We start from the raw sequence: 25549 nt of genomic DNA on the forward strand, positions 1-25549 counted from the left end.
CCACCTTTCAACTACAAGGAAGGTGTAAGCGGAACGGCAAATGGCAGAATCTCAGGGCTCAGAAGAGTCCAGCCCCAGAAAACTTGTGTCACTCCTCTGGGCACAGGGCTCAAGCCAGGCGCCCCTGGTCCCTTTGTTCATAGGGACTGAAATGGAGCCGGAAGAGGCTGGACAGAGGCAAAGCGTCCCTGGGGCTGGGACACATCCCTGGCTGGAGTCAGTTCTAAAGGTTGGTGGTGATCAGCCACCAGCCTGAGGCCTCTGTGGTTCCTGTGGGTGGAGGCTGCAGGCTGGCAAGGACTAGGCCTGAGGTCTAGAACCAGCTGTACCCAGAGGGGTGGCCCAGGGAGCGGGGATTCCTTCTCGTCCCTGCCCACTCTCTATGGTTCTTTGATCCAGTGCTCAAGTCCCACTGTGGACAGAGGCAGCTGGACTTGGGGGCTTTGGGGAAGGGGCCTGCCTGTGTCTACCCAGCATGTTCCATGTGCCTGGCATTTTGTGAGGTTTGTTTCATCCGATCTGCACAGTAACCTATGCCGCTGGGACGACTGTCCCCATTTAATGATGGGAAACTGAGAGGAAGGAAGGTCTTAGCCAAGGTCACTCAGGAATCGGGGCAATCTGGACCCAAAGCCCAGACTGGATGGGCTTGGATGGTCGGGGGCCCTGCCCGCCCCATCCTGGATCAGCTATACTGATGCCCCGCAATGTGAGTGTAGTTTGGGGATACATTTTTTAGCAACAGAAATCTGGTAGGATACTGTCCCTCCCCTGTCCAAGTCCCAGAGTCTCATCCCCTCTCTCTGGCCACCAGCTTTGTAGTGAGCTCACCCCCACGGTGAGCGGGGGCGGGCGGCTCAAGTTAAAGGTGTATGGCTTCCTTATCTCGGGTCTGCTTTTGGTTAGGGAAGTAGGCTCTGGCATCAGACAGATGGGGTCTAAATCCCGGCCCTGCCACCCTCTTACTACAGATCCTGGGCTAGTCTCTGAGCCTCATGGGGACTCAGTTTCCCCACCTGTCCTGTAGAACAGTGGTATCTCTGCACTGGGGCTGTGGTGAGGATTACGGGAGGAATGGCAGGGAAAGAGCTCTGCATGTGGGCGTGTGCTCAGTGTCTCCCCAGGAACCTGCTCTCTCCTCCCCAGCACCATCCAGCTTGTGAGTGGCTGTTCATTCATGGGACTCGCCCTATTTTTGAGACTTCTAAGGGCATCATTCCCAGCCTCTAGCTCAGGGCCTGGAACACACTACATCCTCCATAAATACCTGTTGGAGAGCTGGAGGAATGAACGAATCCAATAATGCCTTCTAAGTCAGAAAAGGCATCTGGCTGACGTATACATGTGATGCCCCCCCCACACCTTGGCCTCTCATTCCCGAGGACCCCCCCACTTGATGAGGCACTCAAGGCTCAGGGAATTCTGGGGACCCCCCAAGGCCCCTGCAGCCTTAGGGCAGATTTGATGTTAGGGTCCAATTCTCAGCAGCCACAGAGACTGCTTCTAGAGCTGCAGATGGCCTGGAGCGGAGGCCTTGGGGCGCACCAGGGCCTCCTTGTTTCAGGGTCTGTGTTAACCCCTTCTGTGCCAGCGCTGGCAGGCTGCGAGGGCCCAGGAGGGACCCGGGGTACTGAGTGGCACCTTCAGTGGCTTCCTGTGGAATCGGCAGGGGCGGGTGGCCCTCTTTGATGGCTGAGCTGTCCTCCAGCAGGAGGAAGGGGTCGGCTGGGCAGCACGCCGGGCCAGCGTGAGTCACCAACAGCAGGATTTAGTTAGTGGGGAGCTGACTCAGCAAAAGAAAGGCGTGCTGGGGAGGCAGGGGCAAGCGGAGCGATCCAGCTGAGCCAGCAGGGGAGAGGGGGAGGAGGAAAGACAGAAGGGACTCAGGCGACGAAGGTAGGACTCAGACACGTGGGTTCTGGGGCCAGCTGGGTATTGCCTTGGACGTGACATAGCACCAATATCTTGGACCTTCTGGTACTCCTGGCCCTCCACATCCCCACCAGCATGGCGGGGCAGGGTCCAGGGGTCAGCGAGGATCCTTCCAGTGATTTCTCTCCTCTACCGAATCTTGAGCCAAGGGGTGGGTAATGAACATGCCTTCCCCTCTGCCTTGGTGGCTCCTTCCTTGACCACTACTAACCACTGGAGTTCCTCACTCTCCATCCTAAGCCTCTCCTGCTCAGCATCCTCTCCCCAGTCTCGCTGGGTGATCTCATTCACGGGCAAGGCTTCAATTCCCATGTCGACACAGATGATGGAGTTACAGTTTTAGTCATTACAAGATTGATGTCCATTTCTGCTTCTTGGTTATAAGCCCGGTGAGGGCAGGGATTGCATATTTTCATTCCAGCACTGGGTACAAAGATGACACCCAGCATATACTGCTGAATGTGGATCTGATGGCTCCTGCCTGCTGGGCACGGTGGCAGTGACACCAGCCTCGGCTGCTGCAGGGGGTGAGCCCCCACAGGCGTCTCCAGCCATGGCTACCCCAGGGGCTTTCTCCTGCTGGACCCGAAGCTGACCTCAGCCTCAGACACGAGGGTGCAGCCGCTTCCTCTAGAGCAAACACCCACCTTTTCGCCTTTTGGTCCAGGAGGTCCGAGGGGTCCCACAATGCCTTTGTGTCCCTGCAGGAAAATAAGAAGGAGGTAAGTCAGAATGAGGACTCAGGAAGGACAAAGGACGTGGACTCTGAGATGGGGACACTGGGCTGCAAAACTGGGTCCCAGCTCTGCCCCAGCTGGCTGTGTGGCTCTGAGTAAGTCTGTGCCTGTCTGAGCCCTGGCCTTCCAGACCTGCCATGCTGGTCCCAGACACACCCCAAAGGGGTGTTCCAGCTTGGATGGTCAGGGGCCCTGCCCGCCCCACCCTGGAGCAGACCTGGAAGGGTATCTTGGGAGAACCAGCTTTGTCCTCCAAGCCAGGACCAGGGACAGTGGCAAAATGCTTGCCTCAACAGACCTTCCCAGGCTTTGGCTAGGCCTGCAGATGTGGACACCCACCATGGGCTCCTCGCAACATCCCTCCAGGTCTTGTCTCACCTGTTTTCCTCTCCCTCTCCTCCCCTGCCTGCTGTATCTCTACCAAACACTGGATCTAGAGCCTCGAGGACCAGAGCTAGGATTCCACCTCCAAACTGAAGTGGTCAGGCCTTGTGCGCCTCTCTACCCTCCTGAGCCCCGGTTTTCCCTCCTGAGTAGGCACCATACCCCTCTGAGCCCTGTTCTCTCTAGATGTGTAACGTGGGTTTGGCTCAGCCATGTCTAAGAAGGTGCCAGACTGGATACAAAAATGGTCCCTTCCCCAGACAGCAGACAAGGCATGCAGAGCACCCACCCCAGGCAGGAAATACCCAGGAAGGCTTGGGGTGGCTCATTTTGATCTGGTGGCCCCAACCACACCTGTCCCATCCATGATCTTCCACCCCCTCCCCCCACAGCTCTGGGCCCAGGGCTCCCTGGGGCAGGTGAGACCCCACATCTTCAGTGTCCCAGGAGTCAGCCTTCAGCCGGGAGGTGGTGGGGCAGAGGCTGGCGTGGGCCTGTGTGTCCAGGCCTGCAGGACAGAGTCAGGGGGTGGGGTGAGGTGATATCTGCTTACATCATAACCAGCCAGTCCCGGTTCTCCTTGGGCCCCCATGCGTCCAGGAGCACCCTACAAGAGGAGGAGACCCTCGTTGGTATGGAGTGTGGCTCTCACAGGAGGGACACAGTAGTCTCCCTGCAGGCTCCAGCCCTGCTCCACCCAGCAGCCTGGCGCATCCATGCTGCCCGTAACCAAGGTGTGTGAACAAGGCAGAAAGCCAGTGACATCATCCCTCCTCCCTGGAAATCCCCACCCCCACCCCAGCCCTCCTTCTCCTGGCTCCAGTGGTTCAAGACAGCTGATTGCTAAATTCTCAGGAGTTTTACAAGCCAGTGAAACAGAGCCGTTATTAACAATTCAATTTTATGGACTTACAGTTAAATTAATTTTACTAAAAACCAAGATAGAGGATACTCAAAACTCATCTCCTCCTAGCCATTTTACTACATTTTCCTCCTACCTACACTCATGAGGTTATTTTGGTCTACTGCATCTGTGCATGTTGGTGCAAACACTGCCTAAGGGAGGGCTGCTGTGTTAACTCCAACCCACTCTGCATTCAGAGATGTCATTCATGTCAGTGGCTTGAAACCAGCCACGGAGGGAGCATTTACGCTGCAGAAACGCAAACACCACAAACCAGCCTGGTTGCTTAACCTCACACACAGCCAGCTTGGAGCCGCTGCGTCACCCTCTTCAGCCTCCTTCCCTTGCTTCCGCCTGGGGTCTTCGTCTCCTGCAGGTATCAAAGCCCTCTGGGCCCTTCCTTCAGGGCAGCCCAGCAATGCTCTGGGACACCCTCAGAGTCATCCAGGGACCTGCAGGAGCATTGCCCTGTTCCTCCTGAATCTATTTCCAGGGGGAATCTCCTTGTTTGATAAAAACAGTCCTAAGAATCAGGTCTTTTCTCCCCTGATGCTAATAACAAGGCTTATTAATTTGGGTCCATAGAGGGCTTCAGGGAACCCACACACCCCTTCAAATTGCAGGAAATATTCTGTGTGGTGTATACTGTTCCGGAGGCGGGGCTGCAGCTTTCTGCAGGTTACCAGAGCGATTCATGATTCAGAGAGGTGGCTGGGACAGTGAGCACCAGGTGTTCAGCTAATAGCTGGGGTGGGTGACAGCAGCACAGAGAAGCCTGGTGTCTCCTTTCCTGCCCTCGGTTCCCTCTATTCCATATCTTACTCCCCGACCCCAGCGAGAGAGTCCTCACCGTTGGTCCCAGGCTGCCCCGGGACCCTTTAGGGCCTGGAGTGCCAGGGGGTCCGGGGTCTCCAGGGACGCCCATCTCACCCAGCTGTCCTTGGTAGCCCTTGGCGCCCTGCAACAGGAGGAGAGACAAGCTGTCACCAGGCCCCAGCAGGACGGAGGGGCCAGGGAGGGGAGGGACTGGGAAAGGGATGTGGGGGAGGGACCTGGGCTCATTGAGGCAGAAGGGAGCACCTACCTTGGCTCCAGTGCGGCCCTTCTCGCCTTGCTTCCCTGATTTTCCTTCAGGACCCTGAAGAGAGAGGAGGGAAAGAGCAAGAGAAAGATGAGAGAAGAGAGGAAATTGAGGCGGATTTGCAAGGTGGTCAGACTGTCGGCTCTGGAGGCAGACGGCCTGGTTCGAAACTGATTCTGCCACTCAGTACCCGTGTGACCTTGAGCCTGACCTAACTTCCCAGGCTAAGCGTCCTCTGCTGTGTAGTGGGGACAGTGTCACAGAACTTAGGGATTCGACTTGGCGATGCAAGAACGTGCTGACAGCGAGGCCTGGGTGCAGGGGTGGACGCTGGGTGTGGCTTCTGCAATTGCTGGCTTCACTGTCGTCATGGTTACTGTTAGGCATCCAGGGGTGTCCTACAGGGAACAGCGCTCTGCACTGAGCTCTCTCCAGCGCCAAGTGCTGTTCCACCCTCCCAACGACCCTGAATGTTAGGCCCCAATGAGACCCGCTTCCAGTTGAGGCAGCCAAGTTCCCAAAGATACAATGACTCTTGCCCAGGGTCCCAGCTGTGCCTTGCAGGCCCCGAATCAATCCCAGCTGTGTCTGGCTCCAGGCCCAGGGCTCTTTCCACCCCCTGGCTCATGGTCCCCATTGATGACATGAGGTGGCAAATGGAGAGGATTTATAGGTTCTTCCCTATCTCTCAGATGTTGTGCGTCACTTGTGAGCAATTCCTGGGGCATGTCCCTCGCACAGGCCCCTCCTCTCTCAGGGGCTGGGCTGGAGGAGCCTCTTCGCAGTAAGAAATTGTGCTGGAAAGGTCAGCTGCCTTCTCCCACTTTCCTTGGGGTCCCCAGGCCATTGCCTCTGACAGGCCACTCTGCCCCTGCCCCACAGGCTTCCCAAAGAGATGCTCTGGCCTGACCCGCCCTGCCCTGCCCTGGTGTGTGTGTGGGGGCGGGGCGCAAATTCAGCTTTGTGTCCACAGTTGTCAGAGAAACTGCACAGCAAGGGTGAGTGAGTGTGTGCAAGTGTGAACGTGACAGTAAGAGACAGACACAGAGAGAAAGAGAAGAGAGAGAATCAATCCTGGGCCATAGGTCAGGATGGAGGGAGTGGGGCAGGCAGCGTTTCTGGCCTAGAAAGGACTTCTTGACTACAAGCCTCAAAGGATCTAGAAAGAATGTCTATGCTCTTGGTAAGCACTAAGGAGCTGCTTTGATGTAATCCCTCTGGTTGCATTAACAGAGGCACCAGATGTAGAACGAAGGAGGTGATGTCCCATTCGGGAATAGGTATTGTACCTTAAGAAGAGGCACTGACTAATTGTGATAGAAGAGGGACAGGAAGAAGAGGTCCTAGAGGAACAAGCAAACATCTGGACCAATCCAGAGGACTTGGTTCCTGTCTGCAGATTTCTGCAGCTGTTCTGGGGGCAGGGCCAGCCATGTTCTCCAGGGTGGCCAGTGCATGAAAATTATGGGGCAGCTGGCTTTGATTCAGCACAAGGGAGAAACGTCTGCTCTAAAGACTTAACGCAGCATCAGTTATGATGCCAGAAAAGATGATGCTATCCCAAAGGGACACACCAGTCAGACCACCTTGTGGTCCTCAAAAAGGCAGGAACAGTGGCTTGGGAAGGACCTCAGCACAGACTGCCTGCATCCCAGTGCCTGAGTCCACATGTACCCCTGGACCAGTCCTGCTCTTTCTCTGAACCTCAGTTTCTCCACCTCTAGTATGGGACTAGCCTCATGGCCTCCAGCCACATACAGCTACTGAACACTTGAAATGTGGCTACTCTGACTGAGAAACTGAATTCTTAATATTATTTAACTTTAATTAATTTAAAATTAAATTTAAGGCCGGGCACAGTGGCTCACGCCTGTAATCCCAGCACTTTGGGAGGCTGAGGTGGGTGGATCACTTGAGGCCAGGAGCTCAAGACCAGCCTGGCCAACATGGCGAAACGCTGTCTCTACTAAAAGTACAAAAATCAGCCAGGTGTGGTGGTGCACGCCTGTAATCCCAGCTACTTGGGAGGGCCCAGGCACGAGAATTTCTTGAACCCGGGAAGCGGAGATTGCAGTGAGCACTACTGCACTCCGGCCTGGGCGACAGAGTGAGACTGTGTCTCAAAAGAAAAAAAAAAAAAGTAAAAGTTGACACACCCAATTATGTTGCTACAAAACTTGTTTGGAGTAACTTGGGTATATGAACCTACATTTTCAACTGTAAATTTTATGAAATCTCAACACAGATCAAGTATTTCCAGTGAAATTTTACATACAATGAAAATCTAAACACAGATCAGGTATTTCCAATGAAGATTCACATCTGAATTGAGATGTGCTATGAATATATACTACATGCCGAGTTCAAAGACTTACTACAAAGAGACTGCTAAATATCTTATTAGCGATTTTCATGTTGATTATATTTTGAAATGATATTTGGATATATTGGACGAAATAAACTACATTATTAAAATTAATTCTTGTTTTAAATTTGAGACAAGGTCTCTCTCTGTTGCCCAGACTGGAACACAGCGGTTCGATCTCAGCTCACTGCAGCCTCAACCTCTGGGGCTCAAGTGATCCTCCCACCTCAGCCTCCTGAGTAGCAGAGACTACAGGCATGCACCACCACGCCCAGCTAACTTTTTAATTTGATTTAATTTAATTTTTGTAGAGACGAGTTCTCACTATGTTGCCCAGGCTGGTCTTGCACTTTTAGGCTCAAACAATCCTCCCACCTCGGTTACCTACAGTGCTGGGACTACCGGCACGAACCACCGCACTGGCCCTTAAAATTAAAGTTACCTGTTTCTTTTTGCTTTTTAAAAGTGGCTTGTATATGGCTTGTATTTCATTTCTATCAGACAGCACTAGGCAATCTCAAAGTCTCCAGCTCTTCTGGTGATAAAACACCAACAATCCCTACAACCCTCACCACAGGCCATGTGCTGTGTTCTCATTCTACATAAATGTTCGTTCAGTTCTCACCGGTGTTTGGAGGAAGGGATTATGTATCCCGTTTTGGAGCTAAAGGAACTGAGGCTCAGTGAGAGGAAGCCCTCTGTGGGCCTCCCAGCCAGGTCAGAAGTGACATGCAGCTCCTCTGCTTCTGGGGCACCTCTCCTTCCAGGCTGGTCATGGGCAGGCAACGGGGAAGCCATGTCACAGTGATTGGTGGCATTTTCCAGTGCACTGAGGTGGCTGCAATGGCTGACTGATCCCTTGCAGAAGGCGAGATGAGTCAGTGCTGAAGCATCCGGTACAGGGGCAGGGAGACGGGAGGCTGCGTCTCCCCCAGGACAGGGCACTACTTGCTGGGATGTGCCCTCTCCGGCAGAGAGCATACATACAGTGGGTGAGGCTGTGGGCCCGGAATGAAGATTTCTGCTGGGCTCCATCCATATAGACGCATTTCTGGAAAGGCCCCAATGGCTCATAAAATTCTATTTTTAAATACTCAACTGTTTCCAGGCCACAGAGTGGGAGGTATTTATCCTGATGCCAAAGAGACTCAAGTAAGGTCCCTCACTGCCTTATCACTTAGCACACACTTGGCCTGGCCCAAGTGACTCTTTTTCCAATCCCGGCATATGAGAAATGGGAGTGATGGCAAAACATTGACATTAACACAGCTACCACCACCACACCACTACTACCATCATCGTCACCATCATCACCACCACTGCCCACACCATATCACCACATCATCATCATCACCTCCACCCCCACCACTGCCATGACCACCATCATCACTTCCCCGCCATCATCACCACCATCACCACTACCCATCATCACCACCACTACCACTATCATTAGTACCACCACCACCATTATCATCACCGTCACCACCACCACCACCACCACCATCACTTCCCCATCATCATCACCACCATTATCATCACCATCACCACCACCAACACCACTATCATCACCATCACTAACACCACTACCCCCGCCATCATCACCACCACTACCACTATCATTAGTACCACCACCACCATTATCACCACCAGCACCACCATCACCACCATCACTGCCCCATCATCATCACCACCACCACCACCACTATCACCATCACCACCACCAACACCACTACCCCCGCCATCATCATCACTACTACCACTGCCACCATCACACTCACCTCCACTCCACACCCACCCCCACTATCACCATCGCCACCACCATCATCACTGCCTCATCATCATCATCATTATCACCATCACCCCATCACCATCACCACCACCACCACTATCCCCGCCATCATCATCACCACCACCAACCACCACCACCATCACCATGGTCACTGCCCCATCATCACCATCACCACCACCACCACCATTATCATCACCACCACCACTATCATTAGTACCACCACCACCATTATCACCACCATCACCACCACCACCATCACCATCATCACTGCCCCATCATCATCATCGCCACCACCATCATCACCATCACCACCACCAACACCACTACCCCCGCCATCATCACTACCACCACCTCCATCACCCTCACCTCCACTCCCCTCCCACTCCCACTATCACCATCGCCACCAGCACCAGTACCACCATCACCACCTCATCACAGTCACCGCTACTACCACCACCATCATCACCGCCATCATCTTCATCATCACCACCACCAACACCATCATCAGTACTACCACCATTACCATCATTATTATCATCATTACCACCACTGCCATTGCTGCTGCCCCCACCCACACCATCCACTCACCATCACTACCAGTGACCACCAGCCTCTAGTCACTTTGTCCTCTAAATTTATAAAGACAATCTTTTATATTTCTGGTGCATTTTATAACATGCTTTCCTATCCTGAGTTTTACTTATTCTTTATAGATAAGAAAACCAAGGCTCAGAGAGGGGCAGTGATTTGCCCAAAGTCACACAGAGAATGGGTTGCTTGAGCCAGCCAGAAACTCAAGTTCAACCTCAGGGCTCTGGTTCCACGACTTTTTCTGCCATGTATTCCTGCCCATTCCACAGCCATGATACTCAACACTCACTAAAAAAGGGTCCCCGGAACGCTAGGGCTCAAAGTGATCTTAGCACACATTCCTTCCAAATCCTCCAAGGGCAAAACCAGAGAGGGCAAGGGGCGGGTGAAAGGTCACAGACCAAGTTCCTAATGCAGAATCTGGGCCAGGGCCCCTCCTGCTAAATTCCCCTTGGCCCACTTCCCCACCGCTGAGTCAAGCCCGGGGAAAGCCTCCTGGCTGACTCAGCGCCCTCGTATTCTTCTCTAGTTTGGTGAGTTCATTCTGTTGCAGCTGTTTAGGGGGATTGGCAATTCAGTGCTATTTTTAGGAAACAAATATTTTCCCACAACCATAGTTTGTTGCAGGCTAACTTGGATCTGTCCTAGGTTAGTCATGTAAACACTTCGGGGGGAAAACAGTGTCAAGAGCAGGCCTGAATCAAACTGGGCTGCTTTGCCTAGGTAACATCGATCTCTCCGCTTGAGGGATGAAGAGCGAAATGGACACCCCAGGGAGACTGGGATGGCAGCAGAGGTGTGAGTTCTCACCACCTGGTTGGCTCAAGGTAGATGCCAGCAGGCTTATGCATTTGGGCATTTTGTCTGCAAGGCCACCTAATCCACGAGTCCCAAGCAGTTTAACTGAACCGACCCAGCACTCCTGGGTCACACAAACCCTGCTCAACTGTATAAGACTATCACCGCCCCCGCCACTACCAAGTCAAGTTCCGAGTCATCAGTCCAGTATTTGCCACACTCAGAAATCAACCTTCCACCTGCCTCCAGCCTCATCCTCACAGACCCACAGCCAAGCCCTGGATTCCAACTCTGCCAGAGCCCAGGCCAGTATGTGTAGAGTCATGCAGGCCTGAGTTCAAATTCCAGCTTTGCCATTTGTCACTGTGTGAGCCTGGGAAGTTTCCTTTACCTCTCCGATTTTCCCAATCCTCAGGGGTTGCTATCAGCATCAAAGAGGGAACCTTCAGGAGAGCACTGGGCACCTTGTCTATACACGTTGAAACTTGTCTATACACCTTTAATCTTGGAGTACCTGGCCCAGGGAAGATGCTCGTTGAGTGTTTGTGGACTGACTAAGTACATTTCTGTTAGGGTAGAAGAGCAGAGCTGCTCTGTCTTCTTAATCAACAAACTGACTTTGGTCACCTCTTATGTGTCAGGTCCGGTTTTTTTTTTTTTTTTTTTTTTTTTTTGACAGAGTCTCGTTCTGTTGCCCAGGCTAGAGACAGTGGTGTCATCTCAGTTCATTGCAACCCCTGCCTCCCAGGTTCAAGTGATTCTCCTGCCTTAGTCTCCTGAGTGACTGAGACTATAGGCATGCGCCACCATGCCTGACTAATTTTTACACTTTTAGTACAGACGGGGTTTTAACATGTTGGCCAGGCTGGTCTCCAACTCCTGACCTCAAGTGATCCGCCTGCCTTGGCTGCCCAAAGTGCTCAGATTACAGGCGTGAGCCACTGGCCAAGGCACTGTTAAAGACATAAATGAAGACCAGAAAAGGTCTTGGTCTTCATGGAACCAAGATATACACTGAAGGTTATGCATGTCCCTGAGGGCTCATGGCCCAGGCTGGGGACAGGGATGGTTTTTTGGAGGAGGTGATGTCTATGGTGATACCTAAAGGCCAAATAGGACTAAAGCAGGTGACAGGGGAGTGAGGAAAGGAGAGTGTCCTAAACAGAGCATGGACAAAGGCCCAGGGGTAAGGGCCACAGCTTGTCCAAGGAACTGAAAAAAGTTCAGTGTGTCTGGATATGGGGGATGGACGACATGAGGTCGGCAGGGGCCAGGTTTGCACAGGGCAGGGGAGCCGGTAGGATGAGTAACAGATGTTCTGCAGAGCCATGGAACGTTAAGCAGGGAAGGGACATGGTCAGATTGGTTCTCTGGCAAACCGCCGCGTGGAGAAAGGACCACAGTGGCACTACCAAAAGACCTCCCGCCCAGCTGCCTGCACAGGCATGAGCGTTCAGGGTACCCCAGAGCCCCAGGCACTGCAAGCAGCCTGCACACTCACCCGGACACCAGTGACGCCAGGGGGGCCAGGGGGCCCGTCCTCACCCATCAGCCCTTCCTGGCCTTTCTCGCCATGTTCTCCATCAGGCCCTGGGTCTCCCCTGTCCCCCTGGGTGGCAGGGCATGAGGAGGGGAGAGAGACAGAGAATAAGTTAGTTGCCAAGTGCATCAGGGGCCCCAAACTGCAAGGCTCCATTCAGACATCCACAGCCAACTGGCCCCTAGATTCCCGACAGGTCCCTCCGCTGCCAAAAAGGCAGGGTGCTGTGACTCAGCTGCCAAGCCCAGTGTAGCCTGAAGCTTGCACAGGACACATCCCAGACCTAGAGGTTCCCACGTGTCCCTGTCTGGGCCTGGGCAGGGAAGGGTAGAGTGACTCAGAGATAAGCCCAGGTCCTGACTGCACCCACCCCACGGAGTTCACAGGAGACAAGGGCAATTTGTCCCCAACTTAGACACATTGGGAGAACAAGAGTCTTATGAAGCAGATTTTTTTTTTTTTTTTTTTAGACAGAGTCTCAGTCTGTCTCCCAGAGAGAGATTGTGCAGAGGTGCAATCATAGCTCACTGCAGCCTCTACCTCCTGGGCTCAAGCAATCCTCCTGCCTCAGCCTCCCAAGTAGCTGGGACTACAGGCACATGCCACCATGCCCAGCTAATTAAATTTTTTTTCTTTTGCAGAAATGAGCTCTTGCTACAAGAGAGCTTGAGCCCAGGAGTTGGAGACGGTTGCCCAGGTGGGTCTTCAACTGCTGGGCTCAAGCAATCCTCCCACCTCAGCTTCTCAAAGTGCTGGGATTACAGGTGGGAGCCACTGTGCCTAAGAAAGAAATTTTCATCAAGCAAGAAAATTTACCCAATTCTCCCTATCAGAACCACTCTTTCCATTTTTCTGAGCTGCATTTTCAATCCTTGACGACACAAAAACAGTGAATAATAATAATAATAAATGGTAGGTAACAGTTTGGATGATATGCACCTGACTCAGGGCAGTGAAGCAACTGTCCCAAGGCAATGCATTGGTTCCAGTAAACTAAGCTCTAAAGGCACAATCCCACTGGACTGCCAGTTCTCCATCTTTGTTCGTTATAGTTACTGCTTTGCTCTATGGTGAACGTGCCCTCCCACTGCTCTGGGCTCTGCATGGCGATCATTCTTATGGGCTGCAGAATACTTTCTCTGGGGAATGGATGGAGCTAATATTTAATGGCACTAACCATGTCAGGACCATAGTCTGAGTCCTTTAACATTTATTAACTGACTTAATCCCCACAAAAGCTTTCCAAGGCTGGTCCGCTTTTAGTCCCATTTTACAGATGAGGAAACTGAGGTAGAGCTAAATCAAGTCATCTGGCCCAGAGGCCCACAACTGGCTAGCGGTGAAGCTGGACTTTGAAGCAGGATCCTGAGCGTGCCCTCTTTACAGCGATAGGGCTGTAACCAAGGTCTTCTTGGGGCTTCGGGCCTTTGGGGCACCCGGGGTTATTTCCTTGGAAAGGCAACACTTGGCATGGGTATTTTTTTTTTATTTTTTTTTTTTTTTAGATGGATCTCATTCTGTCACCCAGGCTGGAGTGCAGTGGCATGATCTCGGCTCACTGCAACCTCCACCTCCCAGGTTCAAGCGATTCTCCTGCCCCCGCCTCCTGACTAGCTGGGACTACAGGCACACGCCACCACGCCTGGCTAATTTTGGTATGTTTAGTAGAGACAGGGTTTCACCATGTTGGCTAGGCTGGTCTCGAACTCCTGACCTCAGCTGATCCACCCACTTCCGCCTTCCAAAGTGCTGGGATTACAGGTGTGAGCCACTGCACCAGGCCGGCATGGGTTTTTTATGGTTTTGAAGCAATCAGCGTCACTCTAAGCTTGCCTTATCTCATCACGGTAATCTTTGCGTACTCCGAGAGAGATTGGGGGCAGGTGCGGTCCCAGGATGGGGCATGCAGGATTCTAGGATGGGGCATGGGCCGTCACCCTCATCAACCTTGAGCAGAGGAGGTGTGGAGTGCAGCATGGGCATGGCTGCCAAGAGGCGGCGTCCATCAGAAGGTGGTCTCCATCGGGGCTGGCAGGCCTGGGGCTTGTGGTCAATCTGCACTGGCTTAGCTGTGACTTGTCCAGGGAGACCCATGGGAGAGGACATGAAATCACAGGTACGAGGAAGGGATGGGCGAGAAGAGCAGGCTTGGAAAAGCATAGTGTGTCTTTACCAGTTCTGTCCCCCAGTGCCAAGCTTTACGAGGGACACTGATAAACTGGTGTGCATCCAGAGGAGAGACAGCACAGGAAGCAGAGGGCATGAAGCTGGAGCCTGGGGTTTGGTTGGCCCTGCCCAGAAGAGAGGCTCGAGAGAGCGACTCACGATTGCTCATTGCTGCAAGCTGGGCCTGCTGGGGCCTGGGCTCCGGGGCAGGAGGTGGGTGTGAGGGAGTTGCTGGGGCAGTTTCTAGCTCAGTTGGGCAGATTTTGCAACGGTGCGGTCCAGAGATGGCACAGATAAAGGCAGGAGACTCCGAGCTGAGGCGTGGGCCAGTGCAGAGCAGATCTGGGCACAGAGTTGTACCTAGATCCCTTCCCGCTGAGAGCCTCAGCTTCTAAGCACAGCCTGGCATGAAGACAGGGGGCTGGCCCGGATAACTCTCCTGCAGACTCCCCTGGCTCTGGGATTCCATTTCTGGCTTGTCGTCCTGGCCACCTGTTCTCCTAACTCTCAGAGGCAGACAGCCTGTTCCAGGAGGCTGGTTGGGTTTTCAGCAAAGGGTCCTCACCTGGGCTCTGCCTAAGACCACCCTCCAGGGGTTAACTGGACCCCTGGGGTGGACGTCTTTGTGAATCGCATGCAGAACAGGCTCTGGGGGTTCCTGTAGATGCCCCAAATCCTCAGACATCTGTCAGTGCTCAGAAGAGCCTTGCAAGTCGCCTTCCTTAACCCTCTCCAGTTACAGACGGGAAAACTGAGGTGCAGAGAGGTGGAGGCTCCCTGATACCACCGAGTAAGTCAGTGCTGTGTGAACCTGGGGTTCTGGCTCCTTCTAATTCCAAGATTTTCTGCTCAGGGGACGATGCCTCCCTCATCCCTGGGGTTATGCTGCCTAAGTTCAAATCTTGCTACTGCTACTGAATAGCGGTGTGACCCTGGGCAAGTTTCCTCGTTTGTAAAATCAGGATCAAAGGATTACTGCAAGGATTGAAAAAGATAAACCATGTATATAGCTTAACAGCGTGTCTGGCACATGAATGCTGGATCAAAGCTAATTATTATTGGTCACCGCCACCATCACCACCGTCAGCTGGACATCAGCAAAGAGATAACGGGTGTAAAAGCACTCTATAAACTATCAAGTGCTGTGCATATTCAACACGCAGTTTTCACCACGAGGGGTGATTCCTGGACAAGTACCTTAAGAAAATGGGTCTGTCCTGGGATTCATGTAAAGATCGGGGAAGATGCTGTGCATTTGAGCACAAGGACTCAGGTACAATTGGCTTTGAAGGAAGGGAAAGAGGACGAAGCCAGGGCCAAAAAGCCATGCAAGGTGGAGGCAGAAGACTGCACGAGGCACCCAGGTTGGAAGACCCCCTCCTGCCCACCTCGGTGGACATTCCAAGAAGAAAGGTGGCTGCCCAGAGTGGAGTGAGAAGGCTGCTGCTCGGTTTCCTCATCCGTCCAGTGGGGATGGTAATATATCAAGCTTGGGAGAGTTGCAGGGAAGATTAATTATTAAATGGGTTAATTCACATAAAGCCTTTTGGGTCAGTGGCACTGGGCACGTGGCAAGCGCCCAAAGCATTTTAGCCATGACCTTCATCAGCATCACCACGCAGTGTAGCAGGCACTGGCAAAGGGTGTGGAGGGGCTGTCAAATGCTCCCGGTCTTAGGACTCAGCTGTACCCTAGGATGCAGCAGGGCTGGGGGTGAGGAGGCAGGCAGATGACAGACAGGGGGCGCTCTCGCTCTTGCAAGAAAACGCAAGGAGTCAGCAGGCGCTGGTCACCAAGGCACCCTGGGAGACTGTGGGGAGGGCGTAATGAGGCTGGGCGGAGGCCTGTGGATGGGGAAACTGAGGTTCAGAGAAGGGGTCTGCTTCTCCAAGGTCACCTGGAGAGTAGGTGGGTGAGAGGGGATACCCCAACATGGCCCTCAGGACCCTGGGCTGGGGAGCTGACTTGCACAGGGTGACAGGCCAGCATCGGGAAAAGCCCACATGTGGGGTCAGAGGGGGACCCGAGATGGAGGGCAGGGACTGGCCTGGCTGGAGATGGGTCTGGAGAGTCAGAGGGCGGTACCCACCTGCCCACCCGCAGTTCAGGTGAGCTAAGGTGCCTCTTCAGAGTCCTGACATTTGTGGCTGACAGGAGGCTCTCAGGGAGACACAGGGTCGAGGTGGGCCAGCAGGCTTTGGCACCTGTGAGCTGTAGGTTTGAATTTTGGATCCGCACTCACAGCCATAGGTCCTGAATATATATCTCTGCCTTCCTCTGAGCCTCAGCCTTTTCGCCTTTAGAATGGGTGCATGGTACAGCAGAGCGAGCAGATTTGGGTCAAACAGGCCCAGATTTGGGTCCTGGATGTGCCAGTTGCTAGTGGTGTGCCCTTGGGCAAGTTGCTTCACCACTCTGGGTCTCAGTTTCCTCATCTAAAGACAGAACTTCCATTGCCCTGCGGATCCAGCTGGTACAGGGCTTGGTGTTGTGCCTGGTATGCGTGTGACTAATCCTCCCTAAATTGTGACTCATAAGTCTTTGGTGGTAATTACTATTTTCCTGACCTTCTGGGTTATTTGGAAGATCACAGAGACCAAAGACCCTGGCTCTGGGTCTGGCGTAGTGCTGGTGCTCAGGAATCACCCTTAGCCAAGAGAAGCTGATATTTTAAGAAGGGTAGCAGGAAAGACTGTAAGGTGGTGATGGTCCTGGTCCCACCTGAGCAGGTAGTGCAGAGGGCAGGGTGGGAGGTGGCCACTGGACACTGCTGACCCTTCCCCACCCTGCTGTCAATGGGAGCTGGAGGTCTCATTTCAGATCTCCCCGGGAACACAGTGCTTCTGGGAGGAGACTTAGGTCTTGGATGGGAAAGCAATGCCCTGCCAGGGTCCCCAGGCCCTGCCCTAAAAGGGCACTTACCTTCAGCCCATCAGGTCCCATGGGGCCACTGTCACCCTCAAGGCCTGGCTCTCCCTGGAAAGGGTGAGGAGAAAGAGGAGGAGATGTTACTGGGGAGGAGGCCCTGGTGTGCTTTTCCTTTCTTCCGCCTCCCTGGGGCAGTGCCCTGACCCACGGATCTCCAGGCAGTGGGACCCTGGGGGCCCTGGCACACAGTGGGTGCATGGTAGCCAGGGGCTGAGTTAGCAAATGAACAGGAAGGTTGAGGTGACCACCCTCGGCTCTCCAGAAAGGGGAAACAGACCTCCAAGCTACCGACAGCTCCCTCTGCAGGGTGGTGTGGGGTGGGGGCTACATGAGGTCACGAATTTAGAAGGTGCCTGTCATGGATTTGTCCTGGACCTCATCGCTAGGCTGGTTGGCTGGGCTGCGGAGTGGCCTAGTAGTTAAAGACAGGCTTTGACATCAGCCAGACATCAATGCTACTTCTCGGTTTCCCATTCACTGGCTGTTTGACCACAAGCAAACTACTTAGCTCTCATGGGCATCTGTTTTTTCATCTGAAAAATGCAGCTGACACCACCTTCCTCAAGGGTTGCTGTAAGGCGCGGTGTGAGCGCCCCACACCTGGCAGCCATGTGAGATACTGTTACTGGAGCCGGAGCAAGCCTTCCTGGAACTGCTTGGGGGAATCCCACTTCTCAGATGAGGAAAGGGAGGCCAGTCTTTCAACGTTTCTTCCCAGCAAGCTCGGGAATGACAAGAACACTGAATCCCTGGCTGACCCTCAACCAGGCTTGCCCTTCCAGCTCCAGAAATGCCCCTGGACAACAGTTCTTGAAACGGCCATCAAATTAAGTTTGGGTGTCTCTCTGCTTTTAGAATTCATCGCTGTTCAGAGTCTGAGCTGGAAAGGGCCTCAGGGGTTGTCAGATGCAGGATGGCAAGCATGTGCCAGTTGGGTGGTCTGTGATCCTCTTGTACCCATGGCAGGTATCACTTATCAACCTGCTGGAATGCAAGCTCCAGAGACAGGTCTCCATTACTCACTGCTGTACTGCTTGGGCCTCGAGAAAAGTGCCTGATACACAGTGGGTATAGGATGCATGCTCATCATTCTCTTTCCTACCGAGCCTCGAGAACCTCAGGATCCTTCCTTCTTTCTTTTTTTTTTTTTGAGATGGAGTCTTCCTCTGTCACCCAGGCACGATCTTGGCTCACCACAAACTCTAACTCCCAGGTTCAAGCGATTCTCCTGCCTCAGCCTCCCGAGCTGGGACTACAGGCCACAAAATGCCTTTCTCTACACTGTGGAAATGCTGGCCTACCAAGACAGACTGGGCGAGGCTATAGAGGTTCATCGTCTATTTCTGTAACTGAGGAAACTGACGCTTAGGGAGATTGAGAAAAGCCCGTCTCTTCCCCTGCTGTGCCCACACACCCTGGGGCCTTTCAGGAAGAATAAATCGCTTCAACTTACCCGTTGCCCAATGAGGCCCTGCTCCCCAGGGGTGCCCAGGGGTCCAAGGTCACCCTAGGAGAAGCCAAACAAAAGTCCATGGGGGTGGGTAGGGCCAGCCCCAGCCCTCGCCACCCCTTCCTGTTTCCACCTGCTCTGACTTGGGGTGTGGGAGGAGGAGATGGGGAAGGCCCTTCTTCCCAGGGACCACAGAGAAATCGTAAAACACCAACCAGAGCTCCTGTTCCAAGTAACCTTGTCCACGGGCTTCTTCTCCCATGCCAGGACAGGAGGATCATTACCACCAACACCACCACCATCATCCTATTAGTAACTAACTGTACTGTTCTGTACTGTTCTAAGGACTTCTTTTTTTTTGAAACAAGGGTCTCATTCTGTCGCTCAGGCCGGAGTGCAGTGAGGTAATAATCACAGCTCACTGCAGCCTTGATCTCCCAGGCTCAAGTGATCCTCCCACCTTAGCCTCTCTCAAGTAGCTGGGACCACAGGCATGCGCCACCATGCCTGGCAGATTTTTAAATTTTTTGTTGAGATGGGGTCTCACTACATTGCCCAGGCTGAGGACGTCAGTTTTTATATTAACATATTTGACTTTCAAGGCAATCCTGCAAGGAAAGGTATTCTTTTAGAGGTGAAGCATCAGAGGCATTGGGGGAGTTCAGTAAGGAGCCCAAGCTCTCACAAGACTAGTCAGTGACAGATTCAGGATCTGAAGCTGGGCAGTCTGGCTCCAGGAGCCTCGGATGCAGCAATGGCAGCTATGTGATTTTACTCTTCCTTGAGACTTGCAGAGAAACCCAAACGAGGAGGAAGCCCTAAATGAGCAGGAATAAATGTCACCTGCCCCCTGCATAAAGGCCCTAAAAGGGTCTTTCTTATTGGAGAATTTTCAAGCTGTATTCCCTGATGGTGTCTAGGGACACAGAAGGAGGGCAGAGCTCTGAGCCTCCAGCCCTGCGCCGGTGGAAACAATCCCACTTCTATCAGTTTTCTATGTGGGGTGGTTTTCTTCATTGGAGTTTGAGCAAAGGATTTTGGGACTAAGCCAAGTCTGACAGCCCCAGGCCTGGTCCAACCCCCTCTTTGAATGACAGGGAGACTTAGGCACAGAAGCGGGTGACTGGACTCAAGTCTCACAGTCCCTCTGCGGGCTCCCCTGGGTCCTGCCTCAACAATGTCCATGGGCTAGCCAGCATCGCTCCTCAGCTCCGGGGCCTCCAAGGGGAACAGCATCCTCTTCCAACAGCAGCAGAACGGGGAGGGGGTTCTCCCAGAGCCCAGGTATCAATAGGCACCTGTTTCTTAGCAGGTAATGAGAGGCACTGGCACTGAGATGCAGATTGTATCGCACGAGGCCAGGAGGTACAGCCACCCCAGCATGGAGGCAGAGGCAGGTGCCTGAAAAAACATTGCCTGGCAGGGGACACTGGTGGGGGCTCCACACTCCACTCTGGCCCTGACCAGGCCCCACTCCCCAGCCAGGAGCACAGAGAACCCATTATCCCAGCCACAAGAAAAGCCCATTTCTCTTCCACGGAGATGATGTGGCCGCCAGCTGGGAGCTGGTTTCAACAAGTCATTTTTCTCTTCTTTCATCCCACCTCACCTTCATCCCGGCTTCCCCAGGAAGGCCCGGTTCTCCCACTGCACCCGGCGGCCCCTGCAAGAAAATGCCATTGGTCCCTCCTAGAGCTAGAGCTGCCCCCTGGTTGTAAGCAAGGGGGTAACTGAGGCTCAGAGAGGGCAAGAGACACACCCAGGGTCACACAGTACAAGAGATACAGAGGTGGGAGCAGCCTGTAGCTTCTTGGAGCCTGGAGCTGGAACTAGGGGGCTGGGGGTGGACCCAGGCTGGCTGAGCTTTGGGACTACCCAGAGGCTTTTAGAGCCTTCTCCCACCCCACGAGTGTGGTTTACCACACTAGGAGGCCCTTGGCAAGCAGAGGGAAGAACATTTCATGATTCACATAAAGACGGGGGAGGAAACCATTGGATGCTGTGTTTTGGGCCAAGTGATTCTAACCCTTCTCTCTACAGCTGAGCCAGCATGAGGCGGGTGGGAAGCAGCCCTGAGTTATCACCATGGGCATGGCTGCAGCCCTTGCATAAACCCTGGGGCTTGGTTTTTCCCTCCGGATAAGGCAGGGGTGTCTGAGGCTCCTTCCAAGTTCCTTGTTGCATGACCCTTCGGGGCTGGATTGACAGTCAAACCTCTGCTGGGGCAAAGTCCCAGGAAGGTCAAGGTTGAAAAGCATCCGTTTCCAGTGATGCCCAAAGAGGCAATGCCAGCCCCCACAAGGGTTCTGGCACCTCTGCATCCCATACAATGCCCCTGGACTAGGAGCCCAGCTCCTCAACCTATGCCACCAGGATGGATCTACCCTCTCTGCCAGGGCGTCCACCCTTCTCTGAACTACATGGTACATGATCATCTCCCTGGGCCAGGACAGGGAACGGCAGAAAGAGGCTCCCGGGGAGGAGGGAAGGGAAGGGAAGGGCTGATACATCCCCAGCAGCATCATGGGACGAATAAGGGTCTCTCACACTTACCTTGGATCCCATCTCTCCTGGAGGCCCAACTGGCCCCTGGGGTCCCTGAGGGCCCTGGAAGACAGACAGACAGACACACAGACAGTTGGGAGAAGCCAGCCTAGGCCCTCTTTGGGATCTGGAGAGGTGAGTGAGGGAGATGATCCCCAGAACAGGGGACTCTGAAGCACACCCCTAGTCCGCCCCCGCCACACCGAGGGTCCTGGTGTCTGCAGCCCCCTCTTCACCACTGGTATGTGTCATACTCCCTTCAACACAGCTGCACACTCTCCTATTCACCCACCTAAAGCCCAGGGGGCCCTCCCTGATCAGAAACCTCCTAGCTCTTGAGTCTTGCTCATCCATCGCCCCTGCCTGGAATATCCTTCCACCTTGGATCCATGTCTGGAAACCCCCACCCCCAGCCAACCCACCGTTCAAAAGGGTGATTCCTTGGGCCTCAGGATGTGGGAATGCAGCAGTGGCCTTGAGGATGGGAGCCTCCTGTCCTCCCCTGCCCTGTGCAGGAGTCATCCTCCTAGTGCCCTGGAGATTCTGTCCTCTCCCTGCCATCTCCTGTAGCACCACTCTCTAGCCTCCTCATGGGGCTCCCGGACTGTCCCCCTACCCTGTCCTTCCAGGGACATCTTCTGGAAAGCAAGTTGATCAGCCTCTCTGCCTCAAGCCCTTCCATGGCTCCCTGTTGCCCTTGGGACAAAAAGCACACTCTCCCCGTGGCCTCGGGCGACTGGCGCCTGCTGCCTCCTCCTGCCCTTTCTGAGGTCCCACTTTCCACTCCAGCCATGCTGGACTCTGTGGTTCCCAGTCAGCTTGTTGGTTTACTCTTATCTTCCCTCCCTCCCTCCGTCCTTCTGCCTTCCACTGTGCCAATCACTCCCTATACATTTTCACATTTCATCTTCACCACAGAATGGCAAGGCAGAGAAAATCACCCCCATTTTCCTGGCAAGAAAACAGGCTGGAGGCCAAGTGAGCTGAGCCTCAAACCCAGAACTCCTGGCTTAGTGCTCACCACCAACCCCAAGGCCTGGCCCACCGCGGGGTTAGAGGCCAGGCATGGTCCCTTTCCAACTCTTCCCCTGATCTGACCACCTGGCCCACATCCCCAGGTGCCAGCGGCAAAGAGGCGGAAGAGGGAAGGAAAGGTTCTTACCGGTTCTCCTGGGAGGCCCTTGGTGCCTGGGGGGCCTGAGGGACCCGGGATGCCCTGCAGAGACAAGGCAAAGGTGACCTTAGGCCCTCCATGGCCTTCCCTGCCCTGCCTTGACTTCAAGCAAGTCATCCTAGTGTATTTGGGTCCCGTCCTCCCCCACCGGGTGACAGATGGGAAGGCTGAGACCCAGAGAAGAGGGGATGTGCTGGAGGGGCTTCAGTGCAGGGCGGGTGGGCAACCAGAACCTTCAGGATTTCCACAGAAGGATAGGAACTTGGTAAAAGTGGTTATGATCCGCACCCCCGCCCCCACCCCACCAAAAGCCCCATGTAGAGAATTTCAAGAACTGGTGCTACTTACGGGAAAGCCTCGCGAGCCCAAGTGGCCTCGCTCACCAGCCACACCCTGGAAGCACATGTGGGGGTCATTACAGGCTCAGATCACAAAGCAGGGAGCAGGGAGGGGGCCTGCGGCTGGCCTGCTTGGCCTTGGCCTGACATACCTGCTGTCCAGGCCGGCCCGGTCTGCCCTGGGGTCCTGGAGGGCCCTGTAGGAAGCAGAGCACGTGAAGGTGGGAGAGGGTGCTTGGGAGGACCGTTCCCCAAAAAGGGAGCCCTCCACATGGGAGATAAAAGGAACCCGTTTGAGGCCGCGGAGTCTGCCCCCTCTCTACGGTACAGATGGGAAAACTAAGGCCTGACAAGGAGAGTGGCTCGCCATCGTCACCAGCTGCTCCAGGTGGAGAACCAAGGACCCCTTCCTAGGGATGGGGCTGCCAGAAGCAGTCTCGACTGTCAGGGGCCTGCTGGGGTTTGGGGTCTGGGGAAGGGGTCCGAAGACATGTATGATCTCCCTTCTCCTTTCTTGCTTTCTCTTCATTGGGCTTGCAGTGGGGGGTCAGGAGGAGTGGAAGGGCTGACCTCCCAGAAAGAGCCCTGCAGCCTCCATGGGGCTCCCTTCATTGTCCCTAAGGGGTGTTGTTCTGAGGAGATATGAGCCTTGTTCATGATTCCTGACCAGTGTTGGAGGAGTGAGGAAGGGCAGGCCCTGGGGGTCGGTACCTTCAGGCCCCTGGACCCTTGCTCCCCAGCTGGTCCGTCCGGTCCTCGGGGGCCCTGGAATAGGAAAAAGGGACTAGCACACCAGACAGCAGGGGTCTCCCTCGGGCCGAGAACCAGGAGGGCGGGGCTGCTCTGAGCCTGGGGCCATCCCCTGCACAAGCCCCGGCCCCCTCCTCCTCCCACTTCCCACACACTCCCCACTGAGGTGGTCACCCTCGTGCGGCACCTTCGAAACAGCTCTGCAGAGGCCGCAGCATGAGTAGACTCAGCTAGAGGCTGACGCTTCCAGAAGGGGGCTGGGGCACTAATGGCCCTGTTCAGAGAGACCTTGGGGGTCACCCAGCCAATCCATTTCACAGACATGGAGACTGAGGGCCGCAATTGAGTTACATGTGGCCACATCCACACAGCCAACTCTTCAGACTCTGATGCCACGTGCCCTTCCCAGAGCACACACGGCGCAGAAACAGGTATGTGGGTCACAGCTCTTGGGGGAAACTGACAGAGTAGGACCTGGGAAGAACCTGCGTGTCCTTCCCAGATGCGTGGAGCAGCCCTGTCTCTGGCCATATGTACGACGAATGCAGCCCCGTTCACAGAGGAAGAACTGCCATGAGGCAGGGGCAGGAACAGGGCAAGACTGTGCACGAGGGGGTGGGAGTCAGGCTGCGGCTCCCTGGAGCCCTAGGCTCAGGCCTGAACCCTGACACAGGAGTCTTGGTCCCTGATTGCTGGGAGACCCAGGGGCAGGTGGAGTCCACCCCCTACCCCACTGCAGGGATGGGAATACTGAGGCCCAGCCAAGGGAAGTGACTTAGTTAAGGTCCCTAACACATTAGCTGCTCTCATCCCCCATGTGGGCTCCACCCACTGCCCCATGTGTGTCCCTCCAGGGGCGCTCCCACAGAGACGCAGATGGGCTGGGGTCTCCTGGAAAAGACCCGTGGAAAACAGAGCGGGCTGTGTTCTCTAGGGGGTCTCAAGCGGTCTGTGTTGGGAGGATGGGAGTGTCCTGTGGAGGAGGCCGGCCCATCCTGGCCCAGGAGCCCAGGGGACCAGCCCGCAATACTCCCCCAGATAAAAGGAACTGGAGAAGTGTCTAGGTGGGGGAGGATGTTCTATTTTTAAATGTTCTATTTAAAAATAGAACAAGGAAGGCCGGATACAGTGGCTCACGCCTGTAATCCTAGCACTTTGGGAGGCCGATGCGGGCAGATCATGAGGTCAGGAGTTCGAGACCAGCCTGACCAACATGGTGAAACCCCATCTCTACTAAAAATACAAAAATTAGCTGGGTGTGGTGGTGTGTGCCTGTAGTCCCAGCTACTTGGGAGGCTGAGGTAGGAGAATCGCTTGAACCCAGGAGGCGGAGGTTGCAGTGAGCCGAGATTGTGCCACTGCACTCCAGCCTGGGTGACAGAGTGAGACTCCATCTCAAAAAAAAAAAAAAAAAAAATTCAATGAATAACTGGGCCAACAAAGTGAAAATTCCACTTCTCAGCTGCCTGGAGCTCCCTATGCTTCAATCCCACACTGCAGCCTTAAAGAGCACCCCACTGATCAAACAATCCTGGAACAGGGAGCCACTGGGCAAGGCCAGGGCTCAGCTAGGAGATGCTGTTCTCAGCATCCCCAAGCCTAGGGCCTGGGGCCCATTGTGGGGTCCAGCCCTAAGCATTGGGCTGCTCAGAAAATGTGTCTGGGGACAAGTGACTGCTCCTCCCTGAGACTCAGTTTCTTTTTTCTGAAATGGGCACAAGAAATCTCTCCCTCAAGACAGGAGGCGATGCCCACAGGCAGCTCAGTGCCTGGCATGCAGAAAGTGCTTAAGAATGGCTAGTTTCAGGCTGGGCGCGGTGGCTCAAGCCTATAATCCCAGCACTGTGGGAGGCCGAGATGGGCAGATCACGAGGTCAGGAGATCGAGACCATCCTGGCTAACACGGTGAAACCCCGTCTCTACTAAAAAAAAAAAAATACAAAAAACTAGCCGGGCGAGGTGGCGGGCGCCTGTAGTCCCAGCTACTCGGGAGGCTGAGGCAGGAGAATGGCGTAAACCCGGGAGGCGGAGCTTGCAGTGAGCTGAGATCCGGCCACTGCACTCCAGTCCGGGCAACA

General features: G+C 54.3%; 1 protein-coding gene across 1 annotated transcript in view; it reads right to left on the reverse strand.

Annotated features, from left to right (window-relative positions):
• The window catches only part of COL27A1 (collagen type XXVII alpha 1 chain), a 162405-nt gene that overhangs the window by 25547 nt on the left and 111309 nt on the right, over nt 1-25549 (reverse strand). Inside the window, exons 24-37 of the mRNA XM_026457102.1 lie at nt 23646-23745; nt 23433-23486; nt 22874-22918; nt 22732-22776; nt 22372-22425; nt 21219-21272; nt 20275-20328; nt 18669-18722; nt 17210-17263; nt 12083-12190; nt 5042-5095; nt 4808-4915; nt 3607-3660; nt 2580-2633 (exon numbers count right to left, since the gene is read on the reverse strand). Of these exons, the coding sequence (XP_026312887.1) occupies nt 2580-2633; nt 3607-3660; nt 4808-4915; nt 5042-5095; nt 12083-12190; nt 17210-17263; nt 18669-18722; nt 20275-20328; nt 21219-21272; nt 22372-22425; nt 22732-22776; nt 22874-22918; nt 23433-23486; nt 23646-23745 (892 nt within the window). The remainder of the gene's footprint in view (nt 1-2579; nt 2634-3606; nt 3661-4807; nt 4916-5041; nt 5096-12082; nt 12191-17209; nt 17264-18668; nt 18723-20274; nt 20329-21218; nt 21273-22371; nt 22426-22731; nt 22777-22873; nt 22919-23432; nt 23487-23645; nt 23746-25549) is intronic.

This window comes from Piliocolobus tephrosceles, chromosome 14 (assembly GCF_002776525.5).
Source record: "Piliocolobus tephrosceles isolate RC106 chromosome 14, ASM277652v3, whole genome shotgun sequence".
NCBI lineage: Eukaryota > Metazoa > Chordata > Mammalia > Primates > Cercopithecidae > Piliocolobus > Piliocolobus tephrosceles.